At 42.1% G+C, this 17,167-nt stretch overlaps 2 protein-coding genes across 4 annotated transcripts; one reads left to right on the forward strand and one right to left on the reverse strand.

Moving 5' to 3' along the window:
- Positions 1-429: 429 nt before the first annotated feature.
- Positions 430-7,540, forward strand: LOC311021981 (uncharacterized protein). Its single transcript, XM_084022942.1, has 15 exons — positions 430-577; positions 1,328-1,414; positions 2,159-2,274; positions 2,569-2,610; positions 2,870-2,896; positions 3,027-3,098; positions 3,518-3,583; positions 4,546-4,572; positions 4,666-4,710; positions 4,810-4,845; positions 4,932-5,012; positions 5,248-5,344; positions 6,156-6,265; positions 7,071-7,190; positions 7,369-7,540. The coding sequence occupies exons 2-15, from the start codon at positions 1,339-1,341 to the stop codon at positions 7,414-7,416; spliced, it is 963 nt and encodes a 320-aa protein (XP_083879068.1). The 5' UTR covers positions 430-577; positions 1,328-1,338; the 3' UTR covers positions 7,417-7,540.
- A 2,481-nt stretch (positions 7,541-10,021) lies between these two features.
- On the reverse strand, positions 10,022-17,131 carry LOC311022182 (uncharacterized protein). Of its 3 annotated transcripts, none has more exons than XM_084023274.1 (10): positions 16,896-17,131; positions 15,770-16,263; positions 15,255-15,392; positions 14,329-14,537; positions 12,898-13,035; positions 12,463-12,550; positions 11,942-12,147; positions 11,710-11,796; positions 11,168-11,246; positions 10,022-10,305 (listed from the first exon to the last, which is right to left on the reverse strand). In XM_084023274.1, the coding sequence occupies exons 2-10, from the start codon at positions 16,206-16,208 to the stop codon at positions 10,040-10,042; spliced, it is 1,650 nt and encodes a 549-aa protein (XP_083879400.1). In that variant the 5' UTR covers positions 16,209-16,263; positions 16,896-17,131; the 3' UTR covers positions 10,022-10,039. The 3 variants fall into 3 exon arrangements, with proteins under 3 accessions (XP_083879400.1, XP_083879398.1, XP_083879399.1); XM_084023272.1 differs by having other exon boundaries at positions 14,329-14,555; XM_084023273.1 differs by having other exon boundaries at positions 14,329-14,555; positions 17,091-17,106.
- Between the last annotated feature and the right edge of the window lie 36 nt (positions 17,132-17,167).

Raw genomic sequence — 17,167 nt, forward strand, 5'->3', positions numbered from 1 at the left:
GGGTGGATTTATGGTTCAGATAAACACTGAAATACCTTTTTGACGTTATGTGCAACACTCAGTCACCTACAGTACAATAACACACCTTTTCTCTTATAGTGCACTGTAGAAATGTGTGTTACTCACAATACTGCATGTATTAGCAGACATAATTAAACGTGTACATATAAATGGCCTTTTCTCCCGTTGACCTCACTGTGAGGTCTCGGCATCAGCTACGTTTCTAGAATGACATGAACCTATATGATCGCCTTGATCGTAAGTGGGGAAAAGGAAAGCAATGATTTCATCCAATAACTGACTTCTTGCACCGTTTCCTCCTCTACAGCGCGGCCTGATGAGCAGGCTTCTCTTTGGCTTGGTGCGTTAGTAATTATCTGATTATTCCTGCAGAGCGCTGCCAGAGGCTGCGTTGCATTTCCACCGTTTACTGATAAGTCGGACTCAGCGTGCAAGCCCAGCAGAATGGGCTCCAGCTCTGCTGGACGATGACCAGGAAGAGAAGCAGCTCCAGCAGACCTCTCCACTGCAGGAGGAGAGCCGCCAGACAGCGCTGCGGAGGGGAGACGACACTGAGGTAAGACGCAACGCAGATTACAGTGCATGAGAACACACCATGTGAACTGTGAGAAGCATCAGGGTCCGTGCCAGAGTTGGCCAAGCGGTTGAATTATGTGTCAGTATAATATCTTGAGATGCACCATCATCGTTTTGAGGCGGTTTTCCATATTGATTAGTCTGTTGATTTATGTGTACGCTATAATCATGCTGTGATTGTCTTAACCGAAGTTGGTTACTTTGTCTCTGAACACTAACTGTAAATTCAATTTCAAATCAGCTTGCATGAGAAAATCTACAACCACTACTACTAACAGTAGAGTGATCTGTCTTTTTCTGCCTTGTTTCTAGAATAAGATTTCTGTAAACATATATACAAACGTTGAATCTGAAGTAACTGAGGTTTTCCCCTCCCAACCGCAGACTTTTGCAGTATTTTCTTGTGACAAGAATGAGATTTGAGGCTTGAATACGAGACTTGCAACCTTGCAAAAGGGAAGCATTTCAGATGATTTGGTTATTTATCAAAGTATGAAGAGAACAAATCTGTTTGCATACAGCTGCTCTTCATCCACCTGCTGCACCACTTTGTTTGTTGGAATCGTCAGGACTGGTTAGAAATGTCTGCACATTCTCAAGCACAACAAGGGTTTATAAACAAGGCCTCTGATCAGATATGTGGACAAAATATAAACCTGAGTAAACACATGCAAGAAGTTCTTACTTTTCGTCATTATGTTAGACCTGAAGTTTTTACCGGTTGTTGCAGGGAGAGAGGAGATGCTGACTCAGCTGGTTTTGGGATGGACTGCCTTGCTCAGCGGCCTCCAGCCAGCTGTTGCCTCTGTCACAACAAGTGAGTACAAACATGAGCCAGAGGCAACCAGACCTTGAGATCAAACCATGGATGGATGGATAAACAGGCCCCACTTAGAAAATGTCACTCAAAGAGTCACGAACAAACCAGGAAGAGACTTCAAATGACCACAAAGACACACAAAGAGATGAAAAAAAGCTACATACAATGACTACAAATAGATGCAAAGCAACAACAGAGTCTCACAACAACTATGAAAAGAGGCAAAACAACCAGAGGGAGACTTAACAAAACTACAAAGAGAACAAATCCACTACGACTAAGCGGGCAAACAGAGACCACAGTTACCCGTCTCTCACAGCAGTGTGAAGACGTCTTATCCAATGTGTATGTTACAGTAAGAAAGCACTTCCAGTTATTATTTCTACATTGTGAAGTGGGTGTGTTTTTTGCAGGTTTTTTTAAAAAATGTTTTTCTTTTTGGGGGGGGGGGGGGGGGGGTTGTTACAGCTCACATTGGAAAAAATCTCAATCGAGCTTGTGGACCGGAGCTTGTTAGCACTGTCACCTTACAGCTAGAGGGCCACGGGTTCAAGCCCGCATTCTGTGTGTTTTTTGCTTTTCTCCCCATGTCAACGTGGGCTTTTCCTCCAGCTTCCTTCTCTTTGTATCATCCCTGAATAGGATAAATGACTTCAGATAATGGATGGATGGATGATTGTGGTCCAGATAGACACAGTTACTGACGACTGATGTCCCTTGTCTGTCTGTCTGTCCATGTAGGACTTCTATCTAGCAGAGACAGCAGCAGGTGGTCACCTCCGAAATGTGAGGCCTTCTTCCCTCCTCCACCTCCACCACCTGTGTTTCCCACGGTCAAACGGAATGCAGAGCTGATGGTGACGACACACACACACACACACACACACACACACACACACACACGCACGCACACACACACACACACACACACACACACACACACTCACACTCACTCACATGCATCATTGTTCAGCTCAGTTAAAGCCTGTGTGCAGAATTCATCAGCCGTCACTTTTTACCCCAGTGTCTTATTTTGAATAATACTCCTAATCCTTCCACACTGGAGCTTTAAAATCTAAAATGTGTCAACAAACCTATTGTAAATGCACAACTTTAACCCAAATCATGCTGATGTTCCATCATCTGTTCAGGTTGACGTAACAGAACACATCACGGGAGCAAAAGGGGAAAAGGTACGACAGACCTCACTTTTAAACTCTGCTTCTTTTAAGGAACTAATTTCATTAATCATGTGTGTTATATGTATGTATATATGTACAGTATGTATATATGTGTATGTATATATGTACAGTATGTATATATGTACAGTATGTATATATGTGTATGTATATATGTACAGTATGTATATATACACACACACACATATAGTAGGCTAGCTTCACTGTTACCATTTTACAATTAACAGCACACTTTTAATGTTTGTGTTTAAAGGGCTGCAGAGGACCCAGAGGACCCAAGGTACAGTGTAACACTCACCATCATACCCACACAAATGCATTCAACACCATCTTCCAGTGTGTGTGTGTGTGTGTGTTTGTGTGTGTGTGTGTGAGAACATGCTGTGTCAAACTGCTTTTGTATATTTTAGGGACGACTTGGTGTGCCGGGTCCAGAGGCAGAACCTGGACTACAAGGACCTATGGGACAACGTGGTGGAAAGGTAAAAAAAAAGCCATCCATGTCTGTCAGACAACCAGCGATCATACACATCCAGTGTTCTCGGATCTAACGTTGACATTATTTTAAAATATGTTACACATGTTCAAAAGAGCATATTAAGCTTTGGATGGCAGTGACAGGTCAATGAAGAGGAATGTGTGTTTTTATGGGCTTGTGGATCTTCAGATCGGTGCCTTTACTTTGCACGTTCCACATTTTATCATTAAGTGTGTCGGACAGTGTGTGACCGGAGCTGGTCTCGGTCTTGACTCGGTCTCGTCTTGCTTCGGTCTTGGTCTTAACTCCTCAAAGTCTTGGTCTTGTCACAGTCTGGTCTTGGTTACGATACGGTTTTATGAATGATTTACATGAATATACATAACATATCACTTAACATGCTGTGGTTTGATGTTTCCACAGGGAGAGAAGGGGGACAGAGGCTGGAGGGGCCTGTATGGAGACATAGGAACTCCCGGGATGATAAAGGTACGTCGTAGCAACAAAGACCGCTACTACTCCCTGCATTTCTAGAGCGCTTTTCTAGTCTTTTGGACTACTCAAGGTGCTTTACACTACATTCAGTCTACATTTACCCATTCACACACATTCACACGCCGATGGCACAGCCTGATTTGGGGTTCAGTATCTTGGGCAAGGTACGCAGACTGGAGGGATTGGAACCAGCGATCTTCCGATTGGAGGACAACCGGCTCTACCTCTGAGCCCCATGTTAGGCATCACCACATGTAAGCTGTTATTTTGTTCACATAATGCCCCACTCCACACACCACATGTAGACCGTGAGTGTAAGTCTGCTGATTCTGTTTTTTCCCCGCAAGATCACCATCAGTGCATCCTGGACGGAATGCCACCCAAGACTATTGTCATTGATTTAAAACAGGCATTTTCAAAGTCTGAGACTTACTGGCTTAGTTCTGCTCCCATAAACACTCAACAGTTGAGCCAAGATAGCCTAATATTGCTGTTTGGCATCACTTCAGCCGACAAATGCATCAAAGAGGTCTGTCCTGAAGCATTTATTAGTTTCTGACTCTGGGAAAGTGGGAAAAACAGTCAAATTCCTTAAAACTACTATAACTCTGAACTACCTCTTTAATCAAATTACACACATTGAGGCTATTATATGTGAACTTTTAATAACTAAAATAATAATGAATGTATTTTTTCCACTTCCGTTCACTCAAAGGAATACAAGCCAGAGTGTTTTTTCTCACCTAGACTTGAATGAGTGGAGCCAGACCTTTCTTCGTGCCGTCATGCCACTGTGGAAATACATTCACTTTTGACCTGATGGCCACTATTGTTTTTACTGTGTTGTTCTCACGTCTGAAGCACTGGACCAAACAAATTTCCCCGTGTGTGATAGTAAAGTAGATGAAATAAAGATAAAGGAAATGATAGAACTAACTCATGTGTTTTTTTCACAGGGCAACAAGGGACGTAAGGGCTTCAGGGTAAGAGACAGTTCCGCCGTGTGCCTCCTTTTTTGTTTCATACGCTTTGAACAAGAGCAACGCTTAACATCGCTGTTCCTTTCCCTCCATCAGGGGGATGAAGGTGGGAGAGGAACCAGAGGACCTAGTGGAAACAAAGTGAGGGGGAAACTTTTCTTTCATTTGCTGTTGCTGGAAATGTGACGTTATAATACAAGTGAAGCGGATTGTTACCGGTTGACCTGTGTGTCTCTGCAGGGCGAGCGTGGCGTCGCTGCACCGCCGGGAGAGAAGGTAGAAGCCCGGCTAACACCATCAACGTAGAGCCCAGAGTGAATGCAAGCAAAGCTGTGAAGGCATGCTATTCTGTGCTGTTCCAGGGCGACCCAGGCCAGTGGGGAGATGCAGGGCAGAGGGGGGAGCAAGGACCCAGAGGAGAGCCTGGTGGCAGAGGACACACGGTATACCGTGGATGCATATACAAATAGATATATGTACTACAATATACACGATACCAACTGTTTATCTGGCAGGAAACTCATCATCTAATCACAATGATCCTGTAACTCCATCACTGCAGTTTGATTATGATTATTATTTCAAGAAATGATGTATGGTGCTTGTCGGAGCTAATTGTGCCAACCGGCTAATTGTTTGTTCAGTCATTTCCTGTATTTGATGAATGATTGTGCGCAGGGGTTGAGGGGATCTCGTGGACCGGCAGGAAAGCAGGGTCATCAGGGTCCTGTAGGGCTGTCTGGTCTGACTGGGGAGCCTGGACTACCTGGACATGGTGCGTGACAGCAGGAAGGTTTAAGATTAACCGGCAGTAGCAAATCTGATCCTGTATCCACATGAGAAACACAGTTTCTGTTAAATCTGAGAGGTAGAGGCCCAGTTCCACCTCAACGCTGGGGCAGAAACCAGGACTCAAGCACCAGGTTTATGCAGAGGTGTATGGGAACTTGACCCCAGCACTCAGATATTGTTATTAAAATCAATATCAATAGGAGACAAGAACATAGATAAAGCATTGCTGATAAATGGCAATTGGCATTCTCCATGTACGAAGGCCGAATCCGACACATGGCCCTTCGTTTATAGAAATACCGCAAGAATAAAGGTATAAGAGGAGAAGTTAGCATTGACAACATAAATATATACACACAAGCATACAAAGAGCAAGACAATCAAATAGAAACCCCTACACACAAGTGGATTTTTTATTTTATTTTACAAGGATTGGAAAGTTTTTAGTTTATTTCTGAATGTGGACACAGCTGTGATGTCATCAGGCAGCTTCTTCCAGAGAGCAGGACCACAGTAACTGAAGGCACCCTCAGTGGACCTGCATAGTTCTGGGTACAGTAAGAAGACCTGCCTGATCAGGTTATAAGCACAGATCAGAATGTGGTAATTGATTTTAACTATCAACATAAATTGTCAGCTTGCTCAAAATGACTCCTCTTCATGGTGGTGTGGCTCCGGCGATAGGGAGGAAGGTTTGGTCAGATGTTACAGTCGGGGACAAAGTGTTGTACTGTTCCTGGTTGGCTTTCCTGTTCCTGGTTGTCACATACTGTTGTTAATACCTTGTGCTGTAGTGTACGTCCTACCGGGCCTGCAGGGAGACGCAGGGAACCGAGGAGCTTCAGCCAAATGCAACTGTTCACGAGTTCAAACCCCGGAGCGACAGTTGGACAGAGTCCAGACGGTCAGTGTCACACATACGCTGCTGAATGAAACTTCTTCAAATTGTCTGGTTGATCTTGAAACAAAGAGTACAGTTATTATTTGTTCACTCACTTCTCATAAATGTCTATGGAAGGCTGTTAGTGATGCAGCCTGGGAGTGGCCTTATAGTGGTTTATTCATGTGTGCACAGGTGATGTAATTCGTGGCCTCGATTTAATGAAATTGTTTCTATGTGTTGGTTAATTTGTGTGCACATGATATGTATATATATTCAGAGAGCCAGACAGCAGACCAGCCTTTCTCAGTGCAGCTGGCTTACATACATCCACTTATGAGGCCTTCCAAGAGACCAACTATAAGGTTGATAGCATCGTCCAAGTCGGCATTGCTGATGATATAATCCGCAAGCTCTCAATCTCCTCATTAATTTGCCTTTTCGAAAGGTTTATGCTTATTTAAAGAGATTATATCCACGGCTATATACAGCCATGGAGATGTGCCTCAAGGTCTTTACACCGAGGGTGTGAAGAATACATAACACAGAAATATGAATATTATATTTTGCATGCTTTTATTGTGAAAGGTTACAACAGAAGGAGTGGATCTGGTCTGTGCTGCTTTTGCCAAGGTTGAAAGAAGTGATGAAGTTTTCCATGTTGCCTCCCTGTTGTTTCAGAACTCAACCAGTTCTGCACAATGTGTTCGGTTTGTGTGAATACTCAGCAAAGGAAAAATTCAATCTTTTCCCCTGTGTAATATTCACTTTCCATGACAACGTTAGTTTGTTCCCTGTGTAAAACAGGCTCATATCCGTCTCACTGCAGGTCTTTGTCGCAGACGGAGAGAAACAGATGAGGAGGCTGCGGGGGGAGAATGTGATGGTGCTGCGCACAGACAGAAAGGCTCTGTTCATCTACTCCCAATCTCAATGGATTAACGTCCTGGTAGCTACGGCTGGAGGCCTGTGAAAAATGAATGGAATTGCTACACAAACAGTGATGTTGAATAAATGAGTGGATGAGTCGCCCTTTATTTGGTCAAGCAGTCACACTAATGTAAAATACATTATCCTCATTATCTCTTCCTCTTTGTTTCCATGCTGCTTCCTGATTGGACGAGAAGGACCCAGACACCGACCCCGCTCCACTCAACCCAGACCCTGAACCCTGACTGGCCCAGCTGAGCTGCTAAGTGGCCAATAGGGCAGATTGTGGGACGCTGTTGTGAATGTTAGTGAGTGTGATCAGGGTCCGGAAAATCTACCCATGTCAAATAAAGGTTGGCCTGTCCTCTGTTCAGTGATTCTCTTTGGTAACACACTACCATTAACTTATTTCTTTTACTTCCTGGATCTGGAACACATGATTTATTTAATGTATCCTCCAGTTTATGCTGCTGCTGCAGTGATCCATGGATGCCCAGAAGTCATTCATTTCAAAGGAGATTGATTGGAAGATAATTAAGTACATTTAATCAAATGCTACAATTATGAGGTACTTAACTTAAGTTCATCTGCACAGTCGTCTGAGGTAATCAGAGCGAGCAGAAACACGTATTCAACACTCGACACGATCACTCGCTGCAGTGTTTGTAATGTGAAATGAAAGGCTGGAGGACTCTTTTAGAAACACTCTTGACTTTTTGGACATACTAAACTTGTACTTACTTATACTGACCGTTTGACATGTTATACTATGACTTTCTTCATGATTTTTTCGACATACTATACTATAACTTTTTGGACAAAATATACTGTGACTTTTCTGTGACTTTTTTCAACACTTCAACTCTTCTATATTCTTCTTAAGTTCTTTTTTCGACATACTACATTCTGACTTTTTCCTTCCCTTTTTTTTTACATACCGGTACTATAATATGATGTCTCTCAATTTTTTTCAACATACTATGACTTTTTTCCAACTTTTCTTTTTTTTACATACTAGAATATGAAGGTTTTCCTACTTTTTTCGACATACTATACTATGATTGTTTTAAAGACTTTTTCGAAACACTATACTATTACTTTTTTCGAAATACTACACAATAACTGTTATACTATAATAGTTATTCAACATACTATATTATTTTTTTATGAACTTTTCGACTACTAGGTTGATTTTATCATTTCTTTTGACATACTTTACTATGACTGACTTTTTTTCAACATACTATACTATGGCTTTTTAATAACATAAACTAATGTTTTTCTTCCATGTTTGTAGTCTTTACACCAATAGATACAAATGGGAGTGAAAGCCATCAGATATTGACCCTCTAGGTTTTGGTATTTTCATGGGAATTGTTTACAAAAGTTAGGATTATTTCAAGTCTAAACACGACACTCACATGCCATACATACATTGAAGGAGTTCTTCATCATTGTAATTCATTGTCCTTGCCATACTGGCTATGGAGAGAACCTGTTGTTGCGCCACTTGAAAGTAAGAAATGGTTAAAAGGTAAAAATCTGAATGTATACATTTAGCTTATCTACATATTACCTGTTAAGAAAGAGTCAAGCTTAGTTACAATAAAAAGTTGGACACAGTGCTTATTTCACCTGCATTTATTATAACTTAACAGGTATCTGGCTTCTTATTTTCATGTGATGATTGTTAATCTTCAATTAATTCTGTACAAACATAACATTATTTTCCTCATCAACAGCCTTGATATGCTTCTGGTAAAGAACTCTGGAAGTCAAGAAAATACTTTTTTTCTTCCATTCCTCTCGTAACCATTTAAACTCCACAAATAATATATAAGTTCAATTGGGACAGCTCATTCTGTCCAATATTTAAAAGAGCCACAGGCACACTGAAAACAATGATAAATTCACCCTGTTGCACCATTTTTCACACAAATCAAACAATTATATCACTTTAAAATACATCAACAGTAAAAATGTACAACAGAAATAAAGATATTTTACATTTAAAAGGTTTCTAAACTGCACTGTGGTGTAGTGGGTAGCACTCTCGCCTCACAGCTGGAGGGTCCCGGGTTCGATCCCCGGGTCAGCCCCGGGTTCCTTCTGTGTGGAGTTTGCATGTTCTCCCCGTGTAAGCGTGGGTTCTCTCCGGGTTCTCCGGCTTCCTCCCACAGTCCAAAGACATGCAGGATGGGGATAGGTTCATTGATGACTCTAAATTGCCCGTAGGTGTGAATGTGAGCGTGAATGGTTGTCTGTCTCTACATGTCGGCCCTGTGATAGACTGGCGGCCTGTCCAGGGTGTACCCCGCCTTCGCCCAATGACAGCTGGGATCGGCTCCAGCCCCCCCGTGACCCTGAATACAGGATAAGCGGTAGAAAATGGATGGATGGATGGAGGTTTCTACATACATACACATTAAAATGATTTCTCTTTCCTGTGTATAGGATAGTTTGTTTGTATAAGAATGTTGTTGAAGTTTTAATTTAAAGGATGTTTACAATTGGTCATCTGATAATAGACACACATGTGCTACTGATGTAAAATTAATGTGTTTCAATAACATTTTCATTTAGGACTTAACAATGCTCTGGTGTTGGAAAGTATGAATCATACGAGTCAGAAACAATCCTACACAACCATCATTGGAATCTCATTCTTCAAAAAGTATATATTAATAGTATTAGTTTAACATTGTTATCTGCAACTGTGCAGAAACACCAGGTTTAAAAGGAATGAACAGAACTGCAATGCACAATCAAACTATTTGGTTTGATTGACCTTTCCTGAATACCAACATTGGCATATTTGAAAAACATATTCTTAAAAATGTCTCCGTACACACTCTGGCTTCAAACATCTCACTGCAAGATATCGGTGTCCGTCAGAGAGATACTCTGCTGCAACAGGTTGACCTGAGAGTAAGACGAGGATGACGATGACGACGATGTCACAGTATGTTGATGTGGAGCCATGTTGGGGCCCATCAGGAGCAGAGACGAGGAGGAGGTTGACGGTGTGAAGGGGAGAGTGGCAGAGATGCTGTTTCCTGACGACATGTTGCTGAGGAAACTGTTGGACTGAGGCAGCGCTGAGCTCTGCCTCTGCTGACTGCTGGAGGTGGAAGCTGAAACACAATAAGCAAGTGATTCTCTACACTTTCCAGAGAAAAACAATAACTTCATATTAAATCAACTTGAATGTCATTAGAGTTTTTATAAATTACACTGAATCTCAAAAGTTTTCAGAACTTCTTTACAAAATCTGCGTTGGTATAATCCATGTTCCAAAAGAAAAGACAGCTAGCCTCATGTCCCAAATGGATTGAATGAGTTTGGCCTGTCACACACATACATTTTGGTCAACTTATCGATTAACATATTATTGATAGAAAAATAATCACCTACCATTTTGATAACTGATTTGTCATGCAAAAATGGCTGCAAATACAAGTTTTCCTGCTTTTCATTTTCATTTTATATCATATTAAACTGAATATCTTTGGGTTCTCCACTAACAAAACAAGACATTTAAAGAGATCAACTTGAAAACGGAGATGGACTGGGATTTTTCCACAACTGTCTGATTTTACAGCCTTAAGGATTATTTGATTAATCCAGAAAAGAAATTGGCAGATTAACCGATAATGCAAAACCATTTTTTAGTTACAGCCCTACCTATAACTTGGATTATTTTCTGATGCTGTTTGTTTATAAGATATAATGTCAAATGGGCCTTCCTGGGTTTCTGCCAGGAAATCGCTTAGTAGAGGCGTTAAAGGTGGTGAATGAACAGAATTTCTTGTGATGAATTTAGTTACAGAATGTCAACAACAGCCTCACTTAAACGTGACCTTCAGAAATGGGAGGTTCTGCATGTTGCCAAAGTGCTCTGCTTTGGAAGCACAATTCAAAACTGCGTGACCGAGGATCGATACAGGCAGGCAACAGTCACGGTGATCACAAACAGAAGTTCATGTCTCATCCTACCACAAGTCAGGTTGAGCTGCTGATGCTGGCTGCTGATGGAAAAGCCAGTTTGAGAAAGACCTGCAGTGCCACTTAGAACCTAGAAATGAGAAAGAGAACAAGACAGGGTTTGTCTCATTGGGAAGGAGGGCTCCTTCTATGTAAATGATACCTGCGGAAAATAATGAGGTCTGTAGGTAGCAGCTTATATGATTATTATTCAACACTAAACCATGTAGCGGATATTGTGACATTAGGTAATGTATTAACCAGGAAACATTTAAGTATCATCTGTTGCAGTGTTGGTGAAGATATCACTTACTAGCTTGCGTGTCGTCACTGACAGCACTCAAGTAAAATTCTGCACATCCATATTAAAATCTCTTACACAGAATGAGCTAAGATGAATCACTGAATGTTTAATTTAAAACCAGACAAAAGACAAACCCCCTGAAAAAAAGAATTTGCATGCAAGTCGACCTGAACGAAATAGCTAGAAATCCTGGAAAAATATTATTTCCTACATCATATCTTCCTTTCTGTGACAAAAAGCCAGTACTGACCTGATCCTGGTTAATACAGGCCTGGAGTTTCCTTTTTGCTCTCCATCTGGCCACCCTCAGTCTGGTCTTCTCTCGGCGCTCTCGTACCTCCAATACAACAAAATCATCAGACATTACATTAAATATAAGCAACTGAATCAGAATCAGCTGTTATTTTTCTTATTTTAATATAAGTGTATATAGAATTTTTCTGTAAGGATAGAGTCTGCCATGAACACTAAGGTTCACTCACCAAATCTGCCAGCAGTGGCTGAGGCAGCGTCTTCTCCAGCTCTCTGCGTCTGTCGATGCTTCGCCTGCGGAGCTCATTCCTGCGCAGTTTGTATTCTTCATAAAGACTGAGATCTTTAGTCCAGGGACGCACCGCCTGGCGAGGTGGGATGCCGGATGGCAAAGCTACCATGGACTGCAGGTAGGTCCCAGGCTGAGGCATCAGATCTGAGAGCATACATGGGGAGGTTTGCAGTGATTTTCAGTGAACAAACTAAAATACAGATTAGAAGTACATCAATAAACCAGGATGCTTATAATCAAGGTTGCCCTTCAGGTATTAAAAGCCTAACTTAGGCCAACACACAATACATTAGTTGCACTTTATTTAATGTAACAATGCCTACATGTATTGTCCCTGCCAAATCAATCAATCAATAAATGAAAATAGCAGCGATCAATAGTGCTTTATGGTAGCTAGTAGCTCTAAAAGCTCAGTAAGCAGAAGGACGTCCACATTCTCACACACCCAGATCTACTCACGGGTGCTCGGTCCGGCTGAGCTGAAGGCTGCAGTGTGATTTCTCTGGCTTGTTGGAAGTCCTGAACACTCCGTCACTGACATTTGACCCTGGAGGAACATAGAAACACATTCATTCTCTTCCACAGCTCACTGAGAGCAGCCTGTGATGTTCAGTTCATTCCCAGAGTTCTCTCGTGATGAGGCATCTTAATTCCCTTAGTTTGATTTTCTATCCTAAATCAGATTACATTCTGCCACGTGGCTGCATAGCACTCTAATCAATTTCTCCTTTCCATGGGTAGAGAAATCGATTCGTCCCTGAATGACACCATAGCGTTTTGTTGACCATTGTGAAAATCTCACCACACTGTGCAGAGACACTTTTCTGTTGTTTAAAACAAAATGACCTTCTCTCACATGAGCTTGTGTGCCGACTTGGTATTGTCTTGCCTTACCTCTGACTCTGGATGATGAGCCTGCTGCACCTGGAAGTCCAGCAGAAGGTTGGCCATCACATCATGTACATCCTCTGGCTCCTCCTTGATACAGATCACTTCCTCCTCCTGTTGCTCCTCCTGGGGCTCCTGCTTCACCTGCATTACAACAGGGGACAACAGGGACTTTAGGACTGTAATGCCAGTCTTCTGGTAGTTAGGGAGACTATAAGTCCATCCACAGGTCGGGTCGCATAGCAGCAGGCGTAGGAGAGCATTCCAGACATCCGTTTCCCCAACAATACTTTCCAGTTATTACTGGGGAACCCAGAGGCGCTCCCAGGCCAGATGAGATATTCTGAGGTCCCCAAAACAGACCCTCTCCTGCCCCCTGTTGTGCCTTTGAATCCTGTCCATGAAAATCCAAAAAAGGATTGGTGACTTGAGATAAACCTGGTGGAGGCCAACACCCACTGGGAACATGTTTCGACATAGCTCTTACTTTAGTTATACAAGGACCGATGGGCTTGTAACAATGTCTCCAGTAGCAGTGAGCAGTGCGATACACAGATAATTGGACCTCCCCTACCACCACGCGAAAATAGGCCTGTCAGCCAGGAGAGACAATGTCCAGAGTCTTCAGTATGTCAGGCTGGATCTCATCCAACCCTAACACCTTGATGCCAAGGAGCTTTGCGAGTACCTCAGCGACCTCTGCCAGGGATGTGGGTGGGTCTTCTGCTGAATCTTCAAGCTCTGCTTCCTGAACTGAGGATATGGTTGGATTCAGAGTTCCTCAAAGTGCTCTTTTTACCACTTGACAATATCCCCAGTCTGGGTCTGCAGGTCTCCTCTCCTGCTGAACAAAGCCTGAGATGAACCCTGCTGTTTTTCCACAACTTCTTTTGAAGCCAAACAGAGAGAATATTATCCCCAAACTAGTCTCACATTAATTTTTTCTTTTCTTTAACAACTGCAATAGCAACAGGATTTCTGACCAACCAGTACAGGTCTGCTGTTTCCGCCCAAAAGGCCTCCTTCAGCTTGACAGTCTCCTTCACCACTGGTGCCGCAACGACAGGCACTGATGAGCTTTTGCACAAACAACAGCCTGAAAACTGAGATTTCCTCTTACGGCTCTCCACCTGGGGCTTATGAGTATCCCTACACAAGCCGGTGCATCTCACACTGGGCAAGTCCGGAAAAGGCTAGTTCATCTGCTCTCCATGAGTTTGGTTGCCAAACCAATGCTTTGTGTGTAGGTCAGTCAGTTAAACATCTTTCTGTCTAGATCCTTGTAATGTCTGAGAATGTGGAACAAGAAAATGTTTAGAATTTCTGTTGAATCAATTACTTATTCATTGACTAAAAGGATTGCAGTTTACTTCCTGTTGAATGCTTATCAGTATTGTTTCAGCACAAGGATGATAACTGAATAACATGTTTTGTCACCTGTGGAGCTGTAGAGGGCAGAGTGGAGCTATCAGCCTGGGTGGAACCATCATGGGGCAGCGAGTCAGCAGCTGACTGCTGCCCAGGATCCACATCGAGGGCCTGGGCTGGAGGAGAGACCACGGCAGCGTCCACACCTTCTGTGTGTGGCTGCAGAGAGATGGTCCAGTCACAGTCCTCCTGATCCTTGATCGGAGTCATGTCTCGCCCTGTAGGACAGAACAAAACTGTACAAACATAGACGAGTTCAAGGGATACACTGTGACAATCTTTTTTAGGGTCTCATTTTTTTCTATTCAGTGTATTAAGGATTTAAGGCCATACCAGTTATTAATATTTGAACAGCATATTAACTTATACTCACTTTTTACATCAACATATAAACTTTTTTCGAGTTTATATGTTGATGTTCGAAATCAGTGCTCTTTAAAAGGACAACAAGTGTTAAATGGACACAATGTTTATAATTTACACCAAACACATCTTCTACATGACTACATTATGTCAGCCATGTGTGTCAAAAACACAGATACCACCCAGCAATATCTGCAATTCAGTTACCCTAACTTAAACGTCTTAAAAAACAACCGATAATACATTAATAAATGACCTATTAGCATTAGTTGTTGGTGACTAGAGGCTGACCAGTAGTGCATTTTTAAAGCAGATCCCAACACAGACATTAGGGGCAAACATCTTTGCTGCACAAAAACAAATATTGAGAAAGTAAAATTAGCAACACCAGAGTGTAGTGTTTTCTTATATTACTTAAGAAAAGTACAAAAGATTCTCATGAAAATATACTAAAAGTACCAAAATTAAAAGTGTTCATCATGCAGAATGGCCTAGAATAATAATCTACTATGTTGTTGAATTTTAATCATTGAAGTATTAATATGTCCCACTCCAACCCCTAAGCGCTGTACCTGTACTGCTGTCCAGAGATTCTGTTGGTGTGTTCACAGGGAATGAAACGGGCAGCAACGAGTCGGACATGTCTTCGACATCTGAATGACAGCACACTCGGTTTGAATGCCTGCTCGTGCTGTGTGGTGAGGGGCATTCTGGGAGTACAAACACAGGGAGGATAGTAAGACTCTTTGGAGTGGACCGTGGATGTATGCAGAACTGCATGCATTTTGATCTATGGAGATTTTATATTTGTAAAACTTTCCTCGATACGAGAAAAGCTTTTTAAAAATCTTTCATTGCACGTCATCACAATGTAAAGATTATGGGCCAAGAGAAAATTTGTTTGAAGGGCCAGCTGGAGAAACATTACCGTACATATTAATGGGGCACAAGTAAATCCGGAAGATAGAAATGTTTTCAGGTATATGCGCCAGGCAAGCATTTCTCATTGGACTAAATAGTTGGGGTACGGTATCCAACTGTTATTATACATCCATGAAGTGGAAGGGAAGTAGAATTTGGTCATTACCTTGATTGCTTCTCGTCAGTGTTCCCTCAGAGGTCCTGGACTGAGTCAAGCATGATGGAGAGGCCTCGGGGGAGGAAGCACCTGCACCACCTCTCTTTGCTTGAAGAAAGGAGGACGGGTGGATGCGGACCAGAGTGGAGGCTGAGGCTCTCTGCTGCAGCTCCTCCTCCACTCCTTGCCTGTAGTACTTCAGCTTCAGCTCAGTGTAGCGCAGCTTGGCTCGAATGTTGTCATTCTCCTTGTCTTTTTGGGCCTTTTCCTTCTGCAACGACGTGAGATCCCTCTTCATCAATGCCACTTGGGATTTTAGCTCCTCGAATTTGACTCCGACCACTTTGAGCATCTCAGCGAGCACCGTCTCCACTGCCCCGTTCACTGCTCGCTCCACCACAGCACCCATCTGGCCTCGAATCAGCGACACGGCAATACTGACATCCATTTTGGAAAGACCTCTGACCCTCAAAACGGCGAGAGAAGCTTCTTCAAAGTTTTACCTGCATGCACAATTACAACATAGTTTAGAAGTGTAGTTTAATTATTCACCTCTTTGTTTTGTCTGATATCAGACTGAAATGTAAACATGTTACTCCCACCTTTCAGTGAAGTGGGTGGATTCAAAGGCCTGGACCCAGCCAAATCTTTGTCTACAACTATGGCACTTAATCCAAAGGCCTTTAAAAATATTCTAATGCAGAGAAAGACAGTTTTTGTTAACAGCTTCTATATACAGGATTGAGAGAATGAATAAGATGAGCTATATAAGACAATCCTGTATTAGTCCCACAGTAAATGTACAGTATTACAGCAACAACAAGAGGCAAAACAGAACTAATATAATGAATACGTAAGTAAAGGTATAATAAATAAGTAAACAGTAACACGCTATGCAGTGTTTTTGTGTAGTGATTGTCGGTTTCTATTTTAACTATAAAGTGACTTCTAGTACCACGAAAAGCGCTCTATAAATAACATTTATTATTGTTAGTATTATTATTTAGAAATGTAAACCTTTGTGAAACTTTGCAACAATCCTACAGTTCAGAAACTTGAGCTGACACATTCAGACTGTGGTGAATGGCACCTATTAGAGTCAAAATTAGGATGAAAGTGAAGATATTTTACTTACCCTTTATGCCTGTTGGTGATGAAACAGGTTAGCCAGTTAGCTCAGTGCTAACAGCCAACAGGACGCCGTTTATAGAGCGTACGCTAGCTGACGTAGCATTCATGACACTAGCTACCTAATCTTAAAAACTGTTCAGTGATATGTTTCCTCTAAACAGTCTCCAGTTTCATTATAAAACAGTTTTGTTCAACTTACATTTGGGTGTACGTCGGAACAACACTGCACTTTCGCAATTACCAAGGCTACAAAGTGTTTCCGGGTGAACAAAGCTC

Source organism: Eutrigla gurnardus (genome assembly GCF_963514095.1).
Source record: "Eutrigla gurnardus genome assembly, chromosome: 12".
In the NCBI taxonomy this organism is placed as follows: Eukaryota; Metazoa; Chordata; class Actinopteri; order Perciformes; family Triglidae; genus Eutrigla; species Eutrigla gurnardus.